General features: G+C 40.5%; 1 protein-coding gene and 1 long non-coding RNA gene across 7 annotated transcripts in view; one reads left to right on the top strand and one right to left on the bottom strand.

Annotated features, from left to right (window-relative positions):
• LOC106831948 (uncharacterized) overlaps positions 1–13,518 on the top strand; it is a 44,544-nt gene that overhangs the window by 4,539 nt on the left and 26,487 nt on the right. The gene's annotated exons all lie outside the window — the stretch shown is intronic.
• Positions 1–13,518, bottom strand: part of SPARCL1 (SPARC like 1) — a 42,843-nt gene that overhangs the window by 4,991 nt on the left and 24,334 nt on the right. For all 6 annotated transcript variants that reach the window (XM_014842436.3, XM_070505388.1, XM_044766298.2 and 3 more), the window contains 9 exons: positions 12,279–12,343; positions 9,299–9,472; positions 7,917–8,912; positions 6,551–6,623; positions 5,511–5,629; positions 4,935–5,055; positions 3,311–3,447; positions 1,285–1,433; positions 537–685 (listed from right to left, as the gene is read on the bottom strand). In XM_014842436.3, coding sequence (XP_014697922.3) covers positions 537–685; positions 1,285–1,433; positions 3,311–3,447; positions 4,935–5,055; positions 5,511–5,629; positions 6,551–6,623; positions 7,917–8,912; positions 9,299–9,472; positions 12,279–12,332 — 1,972 coding nt within the window. In that variant the 5' untranslated portion in view covers positions 12,333–12,343. The remainder of the gene's footprint in view (positions 1–536; positions 686–1,284; positions 1,434–3,310; positions 3,448–4,934; positions 5,056–5,510; positions 5,630–6,550; positions 6,624–7,916; positions 8,913–9,298; positions 9,473–12,278; positions 12,344–13,518) is intronic.

Here is a 13,518-nt window from a genome sequence, read left to right as displayed (position 1 = left end):
ACTGCAGATGCAGTATTGGGTCACTTTTGGATTACAGGAATACTATCTGGACACAGCTTGTGATGTAAGACCCAATCTTTAGTGTGTTGGTAATGAATTCCAAGATTCTTCTTTCTCCCATTGATCGAATCAGGCTTGCTCTTCACATATGATTTTTACAAGTTTGGCCCTATATACACAGGTTAAGTAAGGACATAAAATCCTTCTTTCATTAGAAGGGTAGGTTTTTGAGATCTGGCACAACTCTCTGGATTCTCATTTTTGTCTTAGGCTTAGCCAACTGCCAGGGCCTCAATGCAGTTATCCCCTCAATATTCATCCTCACTGCCCTTTGAAAATACAGCATCATAAAAGAAGTGAGAAATAACCTTGCAGTGACAGCACGTGCATGGACGGAGTCCTACCTGAGATGCTGCCACCTTACTGCTCTAGGTTTCAATTTAAGCACAGAGTAGGACTTCTCTATGCGGGCTGCAGGGCTTGGGGCTTGGCTGGACAAGAGGACATCCCTCTCCCTGGGATGATGATGAATTTACCTTCTTTAATTCCAAAGCAGTGGCCCCACTCCTTCAGGGTGATGTGCTTATCCTTGTTGGGGTCACACTCGTCAAAGAAGCGAGTTATGCAGTGTTCCATGGGCACCAGAGACGCTCGCAAAGGAGCAAGCTCGGAATGTGTCAAGACTCTGCAATGAAATAAATGGCAGCTTATTAACTGAGTAGTCTGTGTATGAAAGTTAACTCTTAGGAGTACCAAGGGCACTTTTCTTCCATGAGGTTGCCAAGTACATCAAGTAAATAGTACACTCATGAAAACCTGCAAATGAAATAAACTGTTTATGGGTGAAATAGATAGCTTTTGGAATGTCAATTCACAAGTTTTCCTTCTTCCCTGGGAACTATCCTCCCTCCACCTTAGATTTATCGGGGTGCACCCCAGCAATCATGTTTGTACAACCTGGCTTTTACCCACCCACCATGCCTGATCGTTCCAGGTATGTAGTTGCAGGTACTTGATCCAAGTTGGACCAGTCAGGTTATCTTGGGAATTTAGGATAAAGAGTTGAAGGAGTCTCTTTGGGAGGCTGGACCCTAACACATAAATGTGGAAGCTGCGGTGTGGCCATATTCTGTTATTTTCAAAGCAGTTTTATGTTTAGATACCTAACCACATTTATTTGGCCTTTCAGTGTTCTAAGATGGAACTGGGAAATTATTTTGGTATAAATAACTAGACATTCTATCAGGGAGATGACCTAGTAATTGGGAGGTAAAGAGGTTTTACCTGTCCATAGGATGCTGGTCAAGTTCACTAAACTGCCAGTGCACAGGATACACATACATGTGGTAGTTTTTCTTAAAGTCCCTTAAGAGAAGGTCAATGGAATGGTCCCCAGCCAAGAGTCTCTTTTCATCCAGGTAAATTTTCTTGACCTGGGATTAGGAAGGGAGAAGAATATCAGAGAATCAGACAAGTGCAATGGAATGATCACTTGCTAAACTTTACTTGAAGAGGAACAGTAACATGATAGGAAAACAAGCCCAGGCCATCATGTGAGACCAAATTAAGGGCCTTCTAACCAATACTAGAGCCATTCTTATTCCTACATAGAATAACAACTAAAATTTTTTAAAAACTCTGTGGTTTTCAGGAGAAATTTGTCTTTTTTGATCTTTTCTTTTAATCAAGTAATGTCCATTGCATTCCTTAAAACTATGAGAAGGTGCTAATGCATAGGGGTGAACTGACCTAGGTAAACTTGTTGACTAGTTAGTGAAAAGTTCGGCTCTCCCCCATTGGTATAATCCATCTTAATCCTCTATATATTTCTACCCAGTGCCTGCTCAGTCTCAGTTTAGCCCTGGTGTGACACTGTTTGGCAACCCCTATTGAATTTTCTCCGTTTTGTGTCTAATGCTCTCAAGGATCTCTGTGACAATGTATTAAAGAGAGAGGATAGAAATTATTTTTGGGCAGTGTATAGAAATTCTCAGTTTTTGACGTGACCTGTTACTTCACGGAGTAACTGAAGGAATCAGAACAAAACTTCTACCCGTTCCCATGACCACATCTACCAACTTCCCTCTTTGTTACCGTGGATGAACTTCCTGTGCTCCTGATCTAAGCCCAACCCCTCGCTGGTGCTCAGGAGCCCACCCCTTCTCATCTACTCAAGAATACCCTATGGCAGCTGGGCACCTTTCCTTTACTGGGTTATTTCCAGAAGCATACAAACATGCTCTACCATCTTCCATTGGTGGATGGCACTCTTGAACTCACATTCCCCTCCAGCTACCACCTCATTTCACTTTTCTCCTTTACAGCAAAGTGTCCTGAGAATATCATCTATACTTGCTGATTCCACATTCTTCCTCTTATTCTCTTTGAACCTGTCCACTTGGGCTTTTCTCCTCCCTACTCTGCAGAAACAGCTCCTGTCAAGGTCAACTACGACTGCCACATGCCACATAAGTGACAAATTCTCAGTCCTTATCTTATGACCTGTAAACAGCATTTGACACAGTTAATCCACATCCTCCTTGTTTTATTTTGTCTTCATAGCACATTTCATCCCACCTGATATATCTTACACATGTATTTGCATATATGTTCATATTTGCATACATGCATATATAAAAATATGTACACATCTGCATATATATCGACATATATCTACATATCTCTCTCTATATATACACTTATTTGTTCATAGTATGTCTCCTTGCCTAGAATGTAAGCCCATGAAGGCAGAGATTTTGGTTTGGTTCATTGCTGTATCTCCAGCATGTAAATCAATTCCAGGCATCCAGGATACACTCAATAACTATCTGATGAATGAATTGTCCCTGGGAACTTCCAGAATCGGTATTCTGCACCTTTTAATCTTAATACATTACTGACATTCTGAGTAATGGATTTCCCGTATATCATAAATCCATATCTGGCCTATGAGGGCAAAAAAGATGTTTAGATTTAAATGATATGTCTGGGCCTAAATATACAAATGCTGAGTATGGCTCACTTTGCTCAGCCAGAGCTTGCTCTTGCTACGAGTTAAACAGCACTGCTCAAGCCACTGTCCTTCACGTAGGAATGGGGTGGTTTGGCTGTATCCCAAACCTACCTTGTGGCACGAACAGTGGCCACGACTATTCTGTTAATCCATATGTGCTAACTAGGTATAGGGAGGCAAAGTGGGCTTTTGCCAACATGCAGGCAGAGGTAGCCACCCTTTGTGCCCCCCACAAACACCTTTTTGCCTCAGGCCCTGCAGACAGACACGTACATAGCTGACCAGTGGGTAACTTACTTTATTTCTCTGCTTCTCATTTAGATATCCAGCGTGCTCAGGGTTAGGCTCATAAAGCTGCATGAGGATATTCTTGAGCCAGTCCCTCATCCTTAGAGGAAATTGAATTACTTCGAAGTCCGTACAAGCAGGAATAGCTGTTGCAAGTAGAAAATAAATCGATTTTAATCTTTGGATCTTAACTCCTGTCCTACGACAAGTCCTCATAACAGGAAGCTTAACCACTTCTGGTGACTGCCAGCTTCCTCACTGCCCCGCCATCCCAGCAGTGGTCGTTAACCCTGGCAACACAACAGAATTGTCCGGCATGTTTCAAAACATACTACATGCCACCTTCCATTCAAAAAAATTCTGACTGGATTGGTCTAGGGTGGAGCCTGGGCATCAGGATTAAAAGTCCCAAAAGTAATTTGGATGTGCAGTCAGGGCCGAGAGCCACTGCTCTGGAGTCAGAGAGTTGGAATTTAGAAGCAGAGGACACAAGACCTATTTATTAGGGGAAAAGAGGAAAAAGGTAGATGTTAGCTTATACTGTGGTAACAAATAATGTTCAGTCTCAGTGGGTTAAAGGCACAAAAGTCTATTTCTTTTTTTCAGTTTTATTGAGATAATAATTGACATACAACACTGTGTAAGTTTAAAGTGTGCAGCATAATGACTTGACACACACATATTGTGAAATGATTACCACAATCAGTTTAGTTAACATCTGTCACCTCATATAGTTACAAGAAAATTGTTTTTTCCTTGTGATGAGAACTCTTGGGATCTACTCCCTAAGCAACTTTCTGATATACTATACAGCAGTGTTAATTCTAGTCCTCAGGTTGTACATTGCATCCTAAGTTTATGTCTTGATCCTGCTACAAGTCAAATACAAGTTGGAAGGAGGGCTCTCTGGGGCTTGGGATGATGGAGACTCCGAATGATGGAGACTCCACCATCTCAACACAAGGTGAAGGGAGCATGAAGAACCACACACCAGCTCTTAAATGCTTCTGCCTGGAACTCACATGGATGATTTTTGCTTGCATTTCATTGGACAAAGTAACTCACAGGGATACATCTAACATCAAGGGAGCTGAGAAGTTTAATCCTCTCACTTGTTCGGGAGAAGAGGAGAACCAGAAATATGAGTGAGCACTGCTACGTGGTGCACGTTAAAAAACCACTTAGGGACGAGACGATCCAAACACAATGGAGAGGATCCTGGGGAAGGAAGACAATTTTAAAAAAACTTCTGGAAGAATATATTGTCATAAAACTGCTTGGCAGAGGCTTAACTGAACTTGGGAAGAGGACAAATAATTTAGCAAAATTCCAATGATTCATATTATCATAGTGGTTCTGAACCCTGGCTGCACACTAGAATTGTCTAGGTTACTATAAAAACAAGTGAAACAACAATACCATGGTTCCAATCCAGTCTAATTAAGTCAGAATCTCTTATAATTAAAGCCTGGGCATTCTTATTTTCTTTGTCTCCCCAGTCGATTCTAATGTGCAGCCTAGGTTCAGAACTACATTAGCTTTTTCCTGTTTGCATATATGAGTAAGTAAATATATTCTTCAGATATGCACAGATTCACCCAAAACCCTCTCAGCGACAGTGCTGGAATCTTACATTTGCAGGCACCGAAATAATCCAGCTGCAGTTGGTGGCCCTTTTTGGTCCCCTCCAGTCTGCACTTAGTAGCAAACAGATGACAGGAGCTGGCGTAGGTGTGATTGTCAGTGCCGCAAACCTAGGAAAGACAAGCATGAGCAAAAGCTCATGTTTCCAAATGTTCATTGGGAAAGCACTCTGCTCCTTAAAGCTCAGGCTGTTTGATAAACTGCGCTGTGCCACAGACATTGTCAGGTAGGTGAGGCTATTTAAATCATTACTATCCCACGCAGCTCAAAGAGTCAACCAAATCATAGCAATGGTCATGACAATTTAGCTCCAGATAAGTTCAATAGCACGAAAAATGCAGATGCTCCAAGGACAGAATGAGTTTTAAAGTGAGTTCAATGCCATTACTACCATTTTAGGGCACCATTCTTTGATTTTACTGGCATTTGTTCCTACTCAATATTTCTTCAAATATTAAATAACAGGGCACTTATCTCTTTTTTTAACAAGAAATTTCAATCGCAAACTTGTCTCATTCAAATCACTATTTGGTGCTCCTTAGAGACTATTTTGTAGAATACGTACTTGGTCAAGGAGTTTTGAAGGCGGACAAGTCACTGGATCTTGGCAAACACAGTGCGGTTTTCCCTGTCGGTCAGCCTTACAGATGTGTCCTCTTTTACACTGGAAGTTCAGGCAAGAATCTAAGAGAAAAGTTTGGACAGGAAACATGGACAAAATGAAATTGAGTATGTAAACTCAAATCCATCCTGACAATTAGCTCCATTTTCACTAATAAGAGAAAATTTCTGAAAATCTTAGAAATCATTTTAATGGACATGTTAATTTTTAGCTGGGACCCTCTGGCATCAGAATATTTTACACAATAGTCTACATTTTCTGCATAGTTTGGATTGGATATTTAACAAAAACAAATAACTCTTCTTGGCCCGCCTGCAATTGTCATAGTCCAAAGTCTATAGTGCAATTATGTGCAAGTTGGTCAGAAGTTAAATAAGTCATGAGAATTTTATCGTGTTGAAATTCAAAATGTTTGTGATTGGAGCATGTGCTTGGGAATTAGGTCTTAAATTAAATGTGGGCAAGCCAGTCTGGATGGCCTAGTGGTTAAAGTTCAGCATGCTCTACTTCAGTGGCCTGGGTTCGGTTCCTGGGCATGGAACCACATCACTCATCTGTCAGTAGCCATGCTGTGGCACTGTCCCACATAGAAGAACTAGAAGGACTTACAACTAGAATGTACAACTATGTACCGGGGCTTTGGGGAGGAAAAAATAAAAGGTAAACATGGGATCTAAATTCACTAGTAAGTTATGGATAAGACAAAATTAATTCTTCTGCTCGGAAGCAAAAGGATTCAGAGAAAAAGAATTCTATCAATATTTCAATAGAACTTCCAGTTTGTAAACACATTTACCCATAGTTGTATAGCAAATGTGCCCAAGAGAATGTCAACAATTTATGGGAACATTTCTTTGGGGAGGATTGGGGAGAGGAAAAATTCTGTGCAGTGGTCACAAATGAAGGGACGGGGACAGCCCAAGGTGGCCAATTCCTTCTCCTCTTTGATGTTGTCACAATCAGCTTGCTTAGCCTGTACTCACCAACACCATGCACCCTCATGTTGCCTTCACTTGAACTTTCATCTTCGATCGGTGAGCTCTCTGCTTTCTTGGCCTTTATAACAACAAGAGCAGAAGTTGAAGTCCAGTTAGAGAAAAGCTGTTACATAATTTCTATTTCCTCTGTATACCACTATGTATACCTTCACAGAACTTTTCATACCCAAATCATTTCAGATCTCAAAGAGAGACACCAGCCACACTGTGAAAACAGACAGTAACCCTTTGAGAACAGGAGTCATTTTGTAACTTCATCAACTGGATTCGGTGCTTTATCTCAGGGGGTTACTCAGTAAAACGTCAGCAGCAGACTTGGACCCTCCTCTCTGGATTTGGGAAGACAGTGGAAATGTGGTGTCATCATGCAGTTCTGTAGTGAAGATGTGGTTACATCAGTAATCTCTATGGAGCTGTTGGTAAAGGTTGCTAAAGTGTAAGAAAACTCCTACCTTAGAATAGCAACAGAATTCTCTGTCATCGAGGTTTCTCTTGACTTTGACCACCGAAAGCTGTGTCAACTCCTCCTGGTGGCTGACCGCCAGGTTTTGCATGAAAGCTCCAAATGATTAAATAGCCAAATAACAATATGCTTCTCCCCCACTCCCACCCGCTGTAGTTTCCCGATGATCATTTTGGTGTGTGTTTGCTTAATAAAGTTGTAGCTGAAGCCTTTGTTCTTAATTTTTGTAGCTAAATCAACAAACATTGCTGAATCTTTCATTATGTTAGAGGCCTTTTGTAGACATTGTGATTCACCTTGAATGTGACATGGCACCTGCTGTCGAGGCATTTGTGCAGCAGTTGTCAGTGTCTCCCATCCCTCATATCTGTCAGAATTTACCATTCTAGTTAGCTCTAGGGACTTTCAACTGCCAACATCTGCATCTCTGTGCCTGGAAAACCATGGAAATCTATCTGGCCTGCTCAAATGACAGACTGGAAGTATTGGGGAATTAACACCCCACCTAGAAATTCTTCACCTGTATAAATGCCTCAGCTCTCTTACACTCCAAATGGGATAGTCAGAGGAATGTGGTTTTAATGATTGACGTACCTTTGATTAACTTCCTTTCCTTCCCTGTATCACTTCTCCACTCCTCTTTGTTCCCTGAACTTCTCAAATAAACTGCGCTAAAACCCAGGGTCTGCGTCCAGGAAAATTCAAATAAAACAGGCATTTTCAGCCTAATGATGAGGATGCAAAGGAAAATAAACAATTGTAATATATTCTAGTAATGTACTGATAGAGATAAGCACAGGAGGCTGTGAGAGCACAGAGAAAGGTCATGGCTGTTTCTCCATAAAGCTAACTGCCTTATTGGACAAGCATCATTGTCAATAATCTCACCTCTTGGTGTTCTCCAGGTTCATTGGTGTCTACATTCTCATTCTCAAGTGCTCTTTCCCTTTCCTCCTCATATCGGACGTGATAGCTGATGGATTGAGCTCTTTCAGCCTCCAGGAAGTCCTCGCTTGGGATGAAGTAGTCGTCACTTGCATCGTGTCTGGGGCCATCATCACCATCATCATCAGCCCCATGCTTTCTGGCTATGGTGTTACCATCATCAGTAGGATCTACGAGCAAAGCCTCGGAAACAGTCTTTTTATCCATCTCCTCGTGGTTGCTGATAAATTCAAGGCCAGGTTTTCCCTCTTGGCCCTGCTGTTCAGTATCTTGATTGTGCTTATTAATTTTTGATGCAGTTTCTTCTTCCACTTCTGCTTTGGAGTCATTCTGTTCTTGTTCTTGGTTACTCTGCTCCAGTTCATCTTTCTGCATCTTGCTTTGCTGAGTTGGTTGGTTGGACTCTTCCAAAATATCATCAGATTGGGTGTTCTCCCCTTCCTGCTTGCTGTCAACATGCTCCTTGGGGAGTTCTCTCTCTCCTTCTTGGTTGTCATTGTAGGTAGCAACTTCACCTGGCTCTTGTTCCTCTTCCTCTTCTCCATCGGCAGTATTTGGATCCTGCTCTTGGTTTCCTGGATCACTTAGGTCTTGGCTATGTTCACTGCTCCTGTTTAATTGAGGATAAGAAGTATTTACAGGCTGTTCTTGGTTTTCCTCTGTCATTGTGATGCTTTCCTGTTGGTTAGAGTCTGCAGTGGAACTAACTTCAGGAGCAAGGAAGTCAACGTTCTCTGGGAGTTTTTTCTTTTGAGGCTCACTTATATCTTCTTTTAGATCCAATGTATCTTTAGATGGTGAATTCTCTAAATTCTCACTTAAGTCACTTTCACTTTCTTCTTGATCCTGTAATCCCAGCTCTTGGCTATAACTCTGGTCCTGATCTGCTGACTGGTCATAGTTTTCCTCCTTTGACTTTAATATTGAAGATTTTTCAGCCTTAAAAGAAACAAAGTTTATTCTTGAAACGAATGATAATGTAATATCTACATCGTATTTACAGTCCATAAGCCAACATCTAATATTTATTATTATTTTTCTTACATGATATCATGTAAACTTATTTATGATGTTCTTCACCTTCTATAGCTATAAGTTTTACCTGAATTTGAATTTTATGAAATAAAACAATTATATAGCACCTTAGCCAAAGGAGTGAAACTCATTAGTTCTCACAATTCTTCTAGTGATTAGAATTTTGAAGTGATCATCATCTTTAAAAAAATTAAACAGAGATGAGAATGAGGTAATATCTGTGACCATGCTTTGAGATTGAGACCTTTGGAGAATTAAAAATTATATTAGCACAACTAGGCTACTTTTACCCCATGGTTTGGATGGTCTTCTGTGGATGCTGCAGTTTCCTTTTCATTTTCTGAATCTTCAACCCTGAAAATGGAGACTGTAGTGTCATCAGGTGCCAGTGATTCAGCCTGTTGTACGGAACTCAAGGGATCAGCGGTTGGTTGGGAATGATCAGATAGGAATCTTACGTTTGCCTGAAAAAATTAGACAATGGTTTGTATTATTCATGTCCATATGTTAATGTTTAAATTTCTAGCTACTCTTTTATTGTCATGATTAATAGTAGCAATATAATTCATTTATAACATCAATTGAAAATATTTTCTAGGATTCTTAAGGATACAAACAAATGTATAGAACATAATCTTAAGGGAAAACAGAATCCCAATCAAGGTTAAGAAAAAGTTATATATATGCAGAAAATGGGTGAAAATAGAGCAACCTTTGATTTTTGGAATTATTTTTCTGTGTTTTTCAAACTTTTACAAAGCATTCATGCTTTATAATTTTGAAAAGTGTTGTTTAGCAGAAAGTTGAAGTTAAATTAAACTAACCACAGGATATAGCATTGTATGTTTTCTTAAAGTTAACTTTTAAGTACTCACTGATAATTAGCAGAAAAGGTTATAAGCCTTTTAATTAATATTTGTTTACTTTCTTAACACTATCAGCCTTACATCCATCAAGAAGTCTTTTAATAAAAAACAATTTAATCTAGAACTAATTAAAAAACTGTGTGAATAAAGGGCACCGTGTGAAGTAGGGAAGAGCGGCTGTGGAGTATTATTTCCACTAGAGGGATGGCTCTGTCTATTTCTGGGAAGACAGGAGGCGTAGATGAAGAGCTGAGCAGTGAGACATAACGGAGAAGTTGAACAACTGTACTTCGAGATAAGAGACCTTCCCTTCAAGTCTTGACTCTGCTATTTATTATCTAACTGTGGTGTGACAAATTGTTAATCTCCGCTCTGTCATCTCTCAAGGCAAAGTGAGCAGAGATATCAAGATAAGGTCATGTACATAAAATATTTTGTGAATTTTAGGGAGTTACCCAAGTGAAAAATTACTATTGCTAGTAGTAATAGCATACAGTGGTAAGAAGATGAACTGTCTGGCATCTTAGGCATATATCACCATAGATCTTCCTCTGAGAGATGCTGTGGGCACCCAGATGTCAGACAGATCCAGGTATAAGTAAAACTCAGATTCTACTTGGATTGACTCGTCTTTACTCCATTAACAGGTCCTGTAGTGCTGATTGTGTAATATAAAGAAAGCCATGGATTATAGGATTTATTTTAGATTTGGTTTGCTCTCTTGCTTATTACCTGCTAAGAGGAGTAATAGTATTTGAAAATGTTTCCAAAGAAACCATTTTTAATCGGGAAAAGGAGAAAGAATGATGACCAGTTTGGCAAGTTGCCAGTGGGGGCATCATGGAAGGCAAGAGATGGAGGGGATTTTAGATTTTATAGTGGAGAACTGCTCCCCCTCTCTGCTCCCTTCCTCTTCATTCCCCCTGCCCCAAATGGAAGAAATGCACAAAAAACATGGCAGCTTATCTTCTTTCAGAAATTTTCTGAAAATGAAATTCTGTTTTATCATCATGCCCCCATCTGTATTTATAAGAACGTGCCTTGTGGAAATCTGTGTGGAATCTCCTAACCACACAGAATCCACTGACTTCTGGAGAATTCAGGTAGGGGGGGAAAGTGATACAAGATTTTTAACAGATAAATCCTATGTGAAGAGTTTTAGCTTTTCAGCAGTTGACTGGGTCAGTATGATAAGAAACTGTCCTAAAAAGGAAACATCTGGAATGTGTCTATATGCAGGTGTGTCATTCAAACGTTTGATGCTAAGACACTTTGCTGCCTATTTACGTGGCGGCAACAGCTGCAAGGGCAAAACACAGTAGAAAACAGCAGTTCTGTGGGAGCTCCTCTCTGTGCTGAACATACTTTATCCCACTTTCATAATTTCCGAGGAGAATGTGTAATTTCAGCTGGAGTAGCTCCACGCTACTTAAGCGTGATTCTTTGAGGTGATCATAAATTTTGTTTTCCAGGAACTGCTTGGCTTGGATGGCATGGCATTTGTGTTTGCTGACATATCTGTCACCCAGAAGCTAGACACCAGCTATCCAAAAGGCAAGGACAGAATCTTTGACATAGGGAGGGAGGCAGAGAAGGGACAAGAGATAAATTGCTTTGTCTATTTAAAGGAGACTGATTCTTCTATGTGGTGAGAAAGGAAAAATGGCACAAATCCTTTAGTTTGATTAAGGATGATGTGGATCGTTTGGGGGGAACATCCAAATGATGCTGCAAGCCCTGGGTCCATTTTCTTTTTTTAACTTTCAGGTTATTTTGAAGCTGCTGACATGATCTCAGATGATCTGATTTGTATATGGCTGATTTATTGCTGTGTGAATGGTGAGGCCAATATATCTGACCATGAAGCAAAGAATGTTCTAGTCCTGTCTGCTTTCAGTATGTTTGCTTGGATAGACCCCCACGGATGAGCTAGGAGCCAACTTATGATTACCATACCATTTTCTGCCCCCAACCCACAGGTTCCTGTTTTTATTATAGACTTGGAATTTCTCAACCAGTGTGTATTTGATCTTGAAGAAAACGCTGCTGGAGAGTGTGGGTATGCACTCCAAGATTTTTTATACTAATTTCTTAGATGAGCTTCTACAGGAGAAGTTCTTTTCAGTATTTGGGCATATTCCTTGGCTAATAAACTGGTAATCAACACTTTCAGCTGCATATTTATTGCAAGTGTAGAACTCGATAGTTCTGAAAGAAATATTTTTTTAAAAAGTAGCATCTCAATTTTCCTAGTCATCCATTCCCTGCTTGGGCAAAAAATATTGTGATTAAAATAAAAAAGAGAATTTCAAACCACTATATAAGAACATTTTCTTTTAAATGGAGGATTTCTAAACTAACCGTCAGGAGGGAGAGATGTAATAACAGAAGAGAAGGTACTTACCGGGATTGCTGCAGTGGTTCCCAAAATATATAGGAAAAAAAGCACCGTCTTCATGCTTTCTAGATCTGTGAACCAAGAAGATAATTAGCAGCGGTGGATAAAAGTTTCCTTATAAAAGATTAAAAGATAATTTTCTTAGCAAATATTGAGCTTGATACTCTGTATTTAAAGGCGATTGTTGTCTTTGTCGACTAGCATGTCTGAAAAGACAGATTAATGACAGTTTTGACCCAGTTGTGTCCCTGTGAGAATGACTCCTTGACTTTTTGGCCCAGCTGTGTTCAGCAGAACCTCTCTCTGTTTACGACTGTGCTTCCTTGAATAAAGGTTCTATGAAGATCTTGGGTCTTAAGATTTGTGAGTGTTCACAGTGAAGGTAAAAGGCACCAGGTGAAGTAATGTGGCATTTAGATGAATTGTCTCTTTGGTGCGGAGAAACATAAATGTAGTGAAGATTTTTAGGAATGAGACATTGCACTCCCTTCAGGGGCCACCAAGTTCATCTAATTTAGAGGTTTCACATCAGTAGTCTGTGAGCTGGCGGTGGTCTGCAGGTGGGTTTGACTTGGTCAGCACTGTGTATACACCTTGGAAATTGCCTCTGCACCATGCATTTTCTGTGCCCATATTCTTTTTTTTCCTAGTTTGTTTGTTTTGGTCTTTATTTTACACGGGCTGAGGCAGGAACGTAGCAGTTTTGATGGGGCACCCGAAATGTCACTGTCAGATTTTTTCTTTTGGGGAGACATGTTTTTCTAGAGAAGTTCTTCCTATCTCCTACCTTGGAGAGGGGAGTATAAGCCTGGCTGCTAGCATTCTGTGAGAGGAATGAGTGAAGGGACGGGAGATCTCCCAGTGCATACACTGACCTTCCCTTCGTCCCCAGCTTTCTGGACAGTGCCACATCCCACCCTCCACGGTGCCTATCTCGAGCCAGGGCCCCAGAACAACCTTGTCTTTCCTGTTGGGTGAAATGGGAAGTACTCTGGCTGTGCAGGCATGAGGAAGGTTTATCTGTTTATCTGATAGGCTTTCAACCAGTCCTCCTGATTTCAGCTTCTACCCTCACCTAGCCTTCCAAATTAGCTGGGGCCTCCAATGCTTGAACTTTTCCGGGTTCTGCAGTGGGAATTGACTTCTTCATCTCTGGCACCCTTCTCTGAAAACCCTTCGGTTTCAGCCTTCCCTGTTCTTCCAACTGCTTTCCACCTCCTAAAAATTTGCTGATATCTTTTATCTT

This window comes from Equus asinus, chromosome 3 (genome assembly GCF_041296235.1).
Source record: "Equus asinus isolate D_3611 breed Donkey chromosome 3, EquAss-T2T_v2, whole genome shotgun sequence".
Lineage (NCBI taxonomy): Eukaryota > Metazoa > Chordata > Mammalia > Perissodactyla > Equidae > Equus > Equus asinus.
This window is presented reverse-complemented; position numbering and strand designations above follow the sequence as displayed.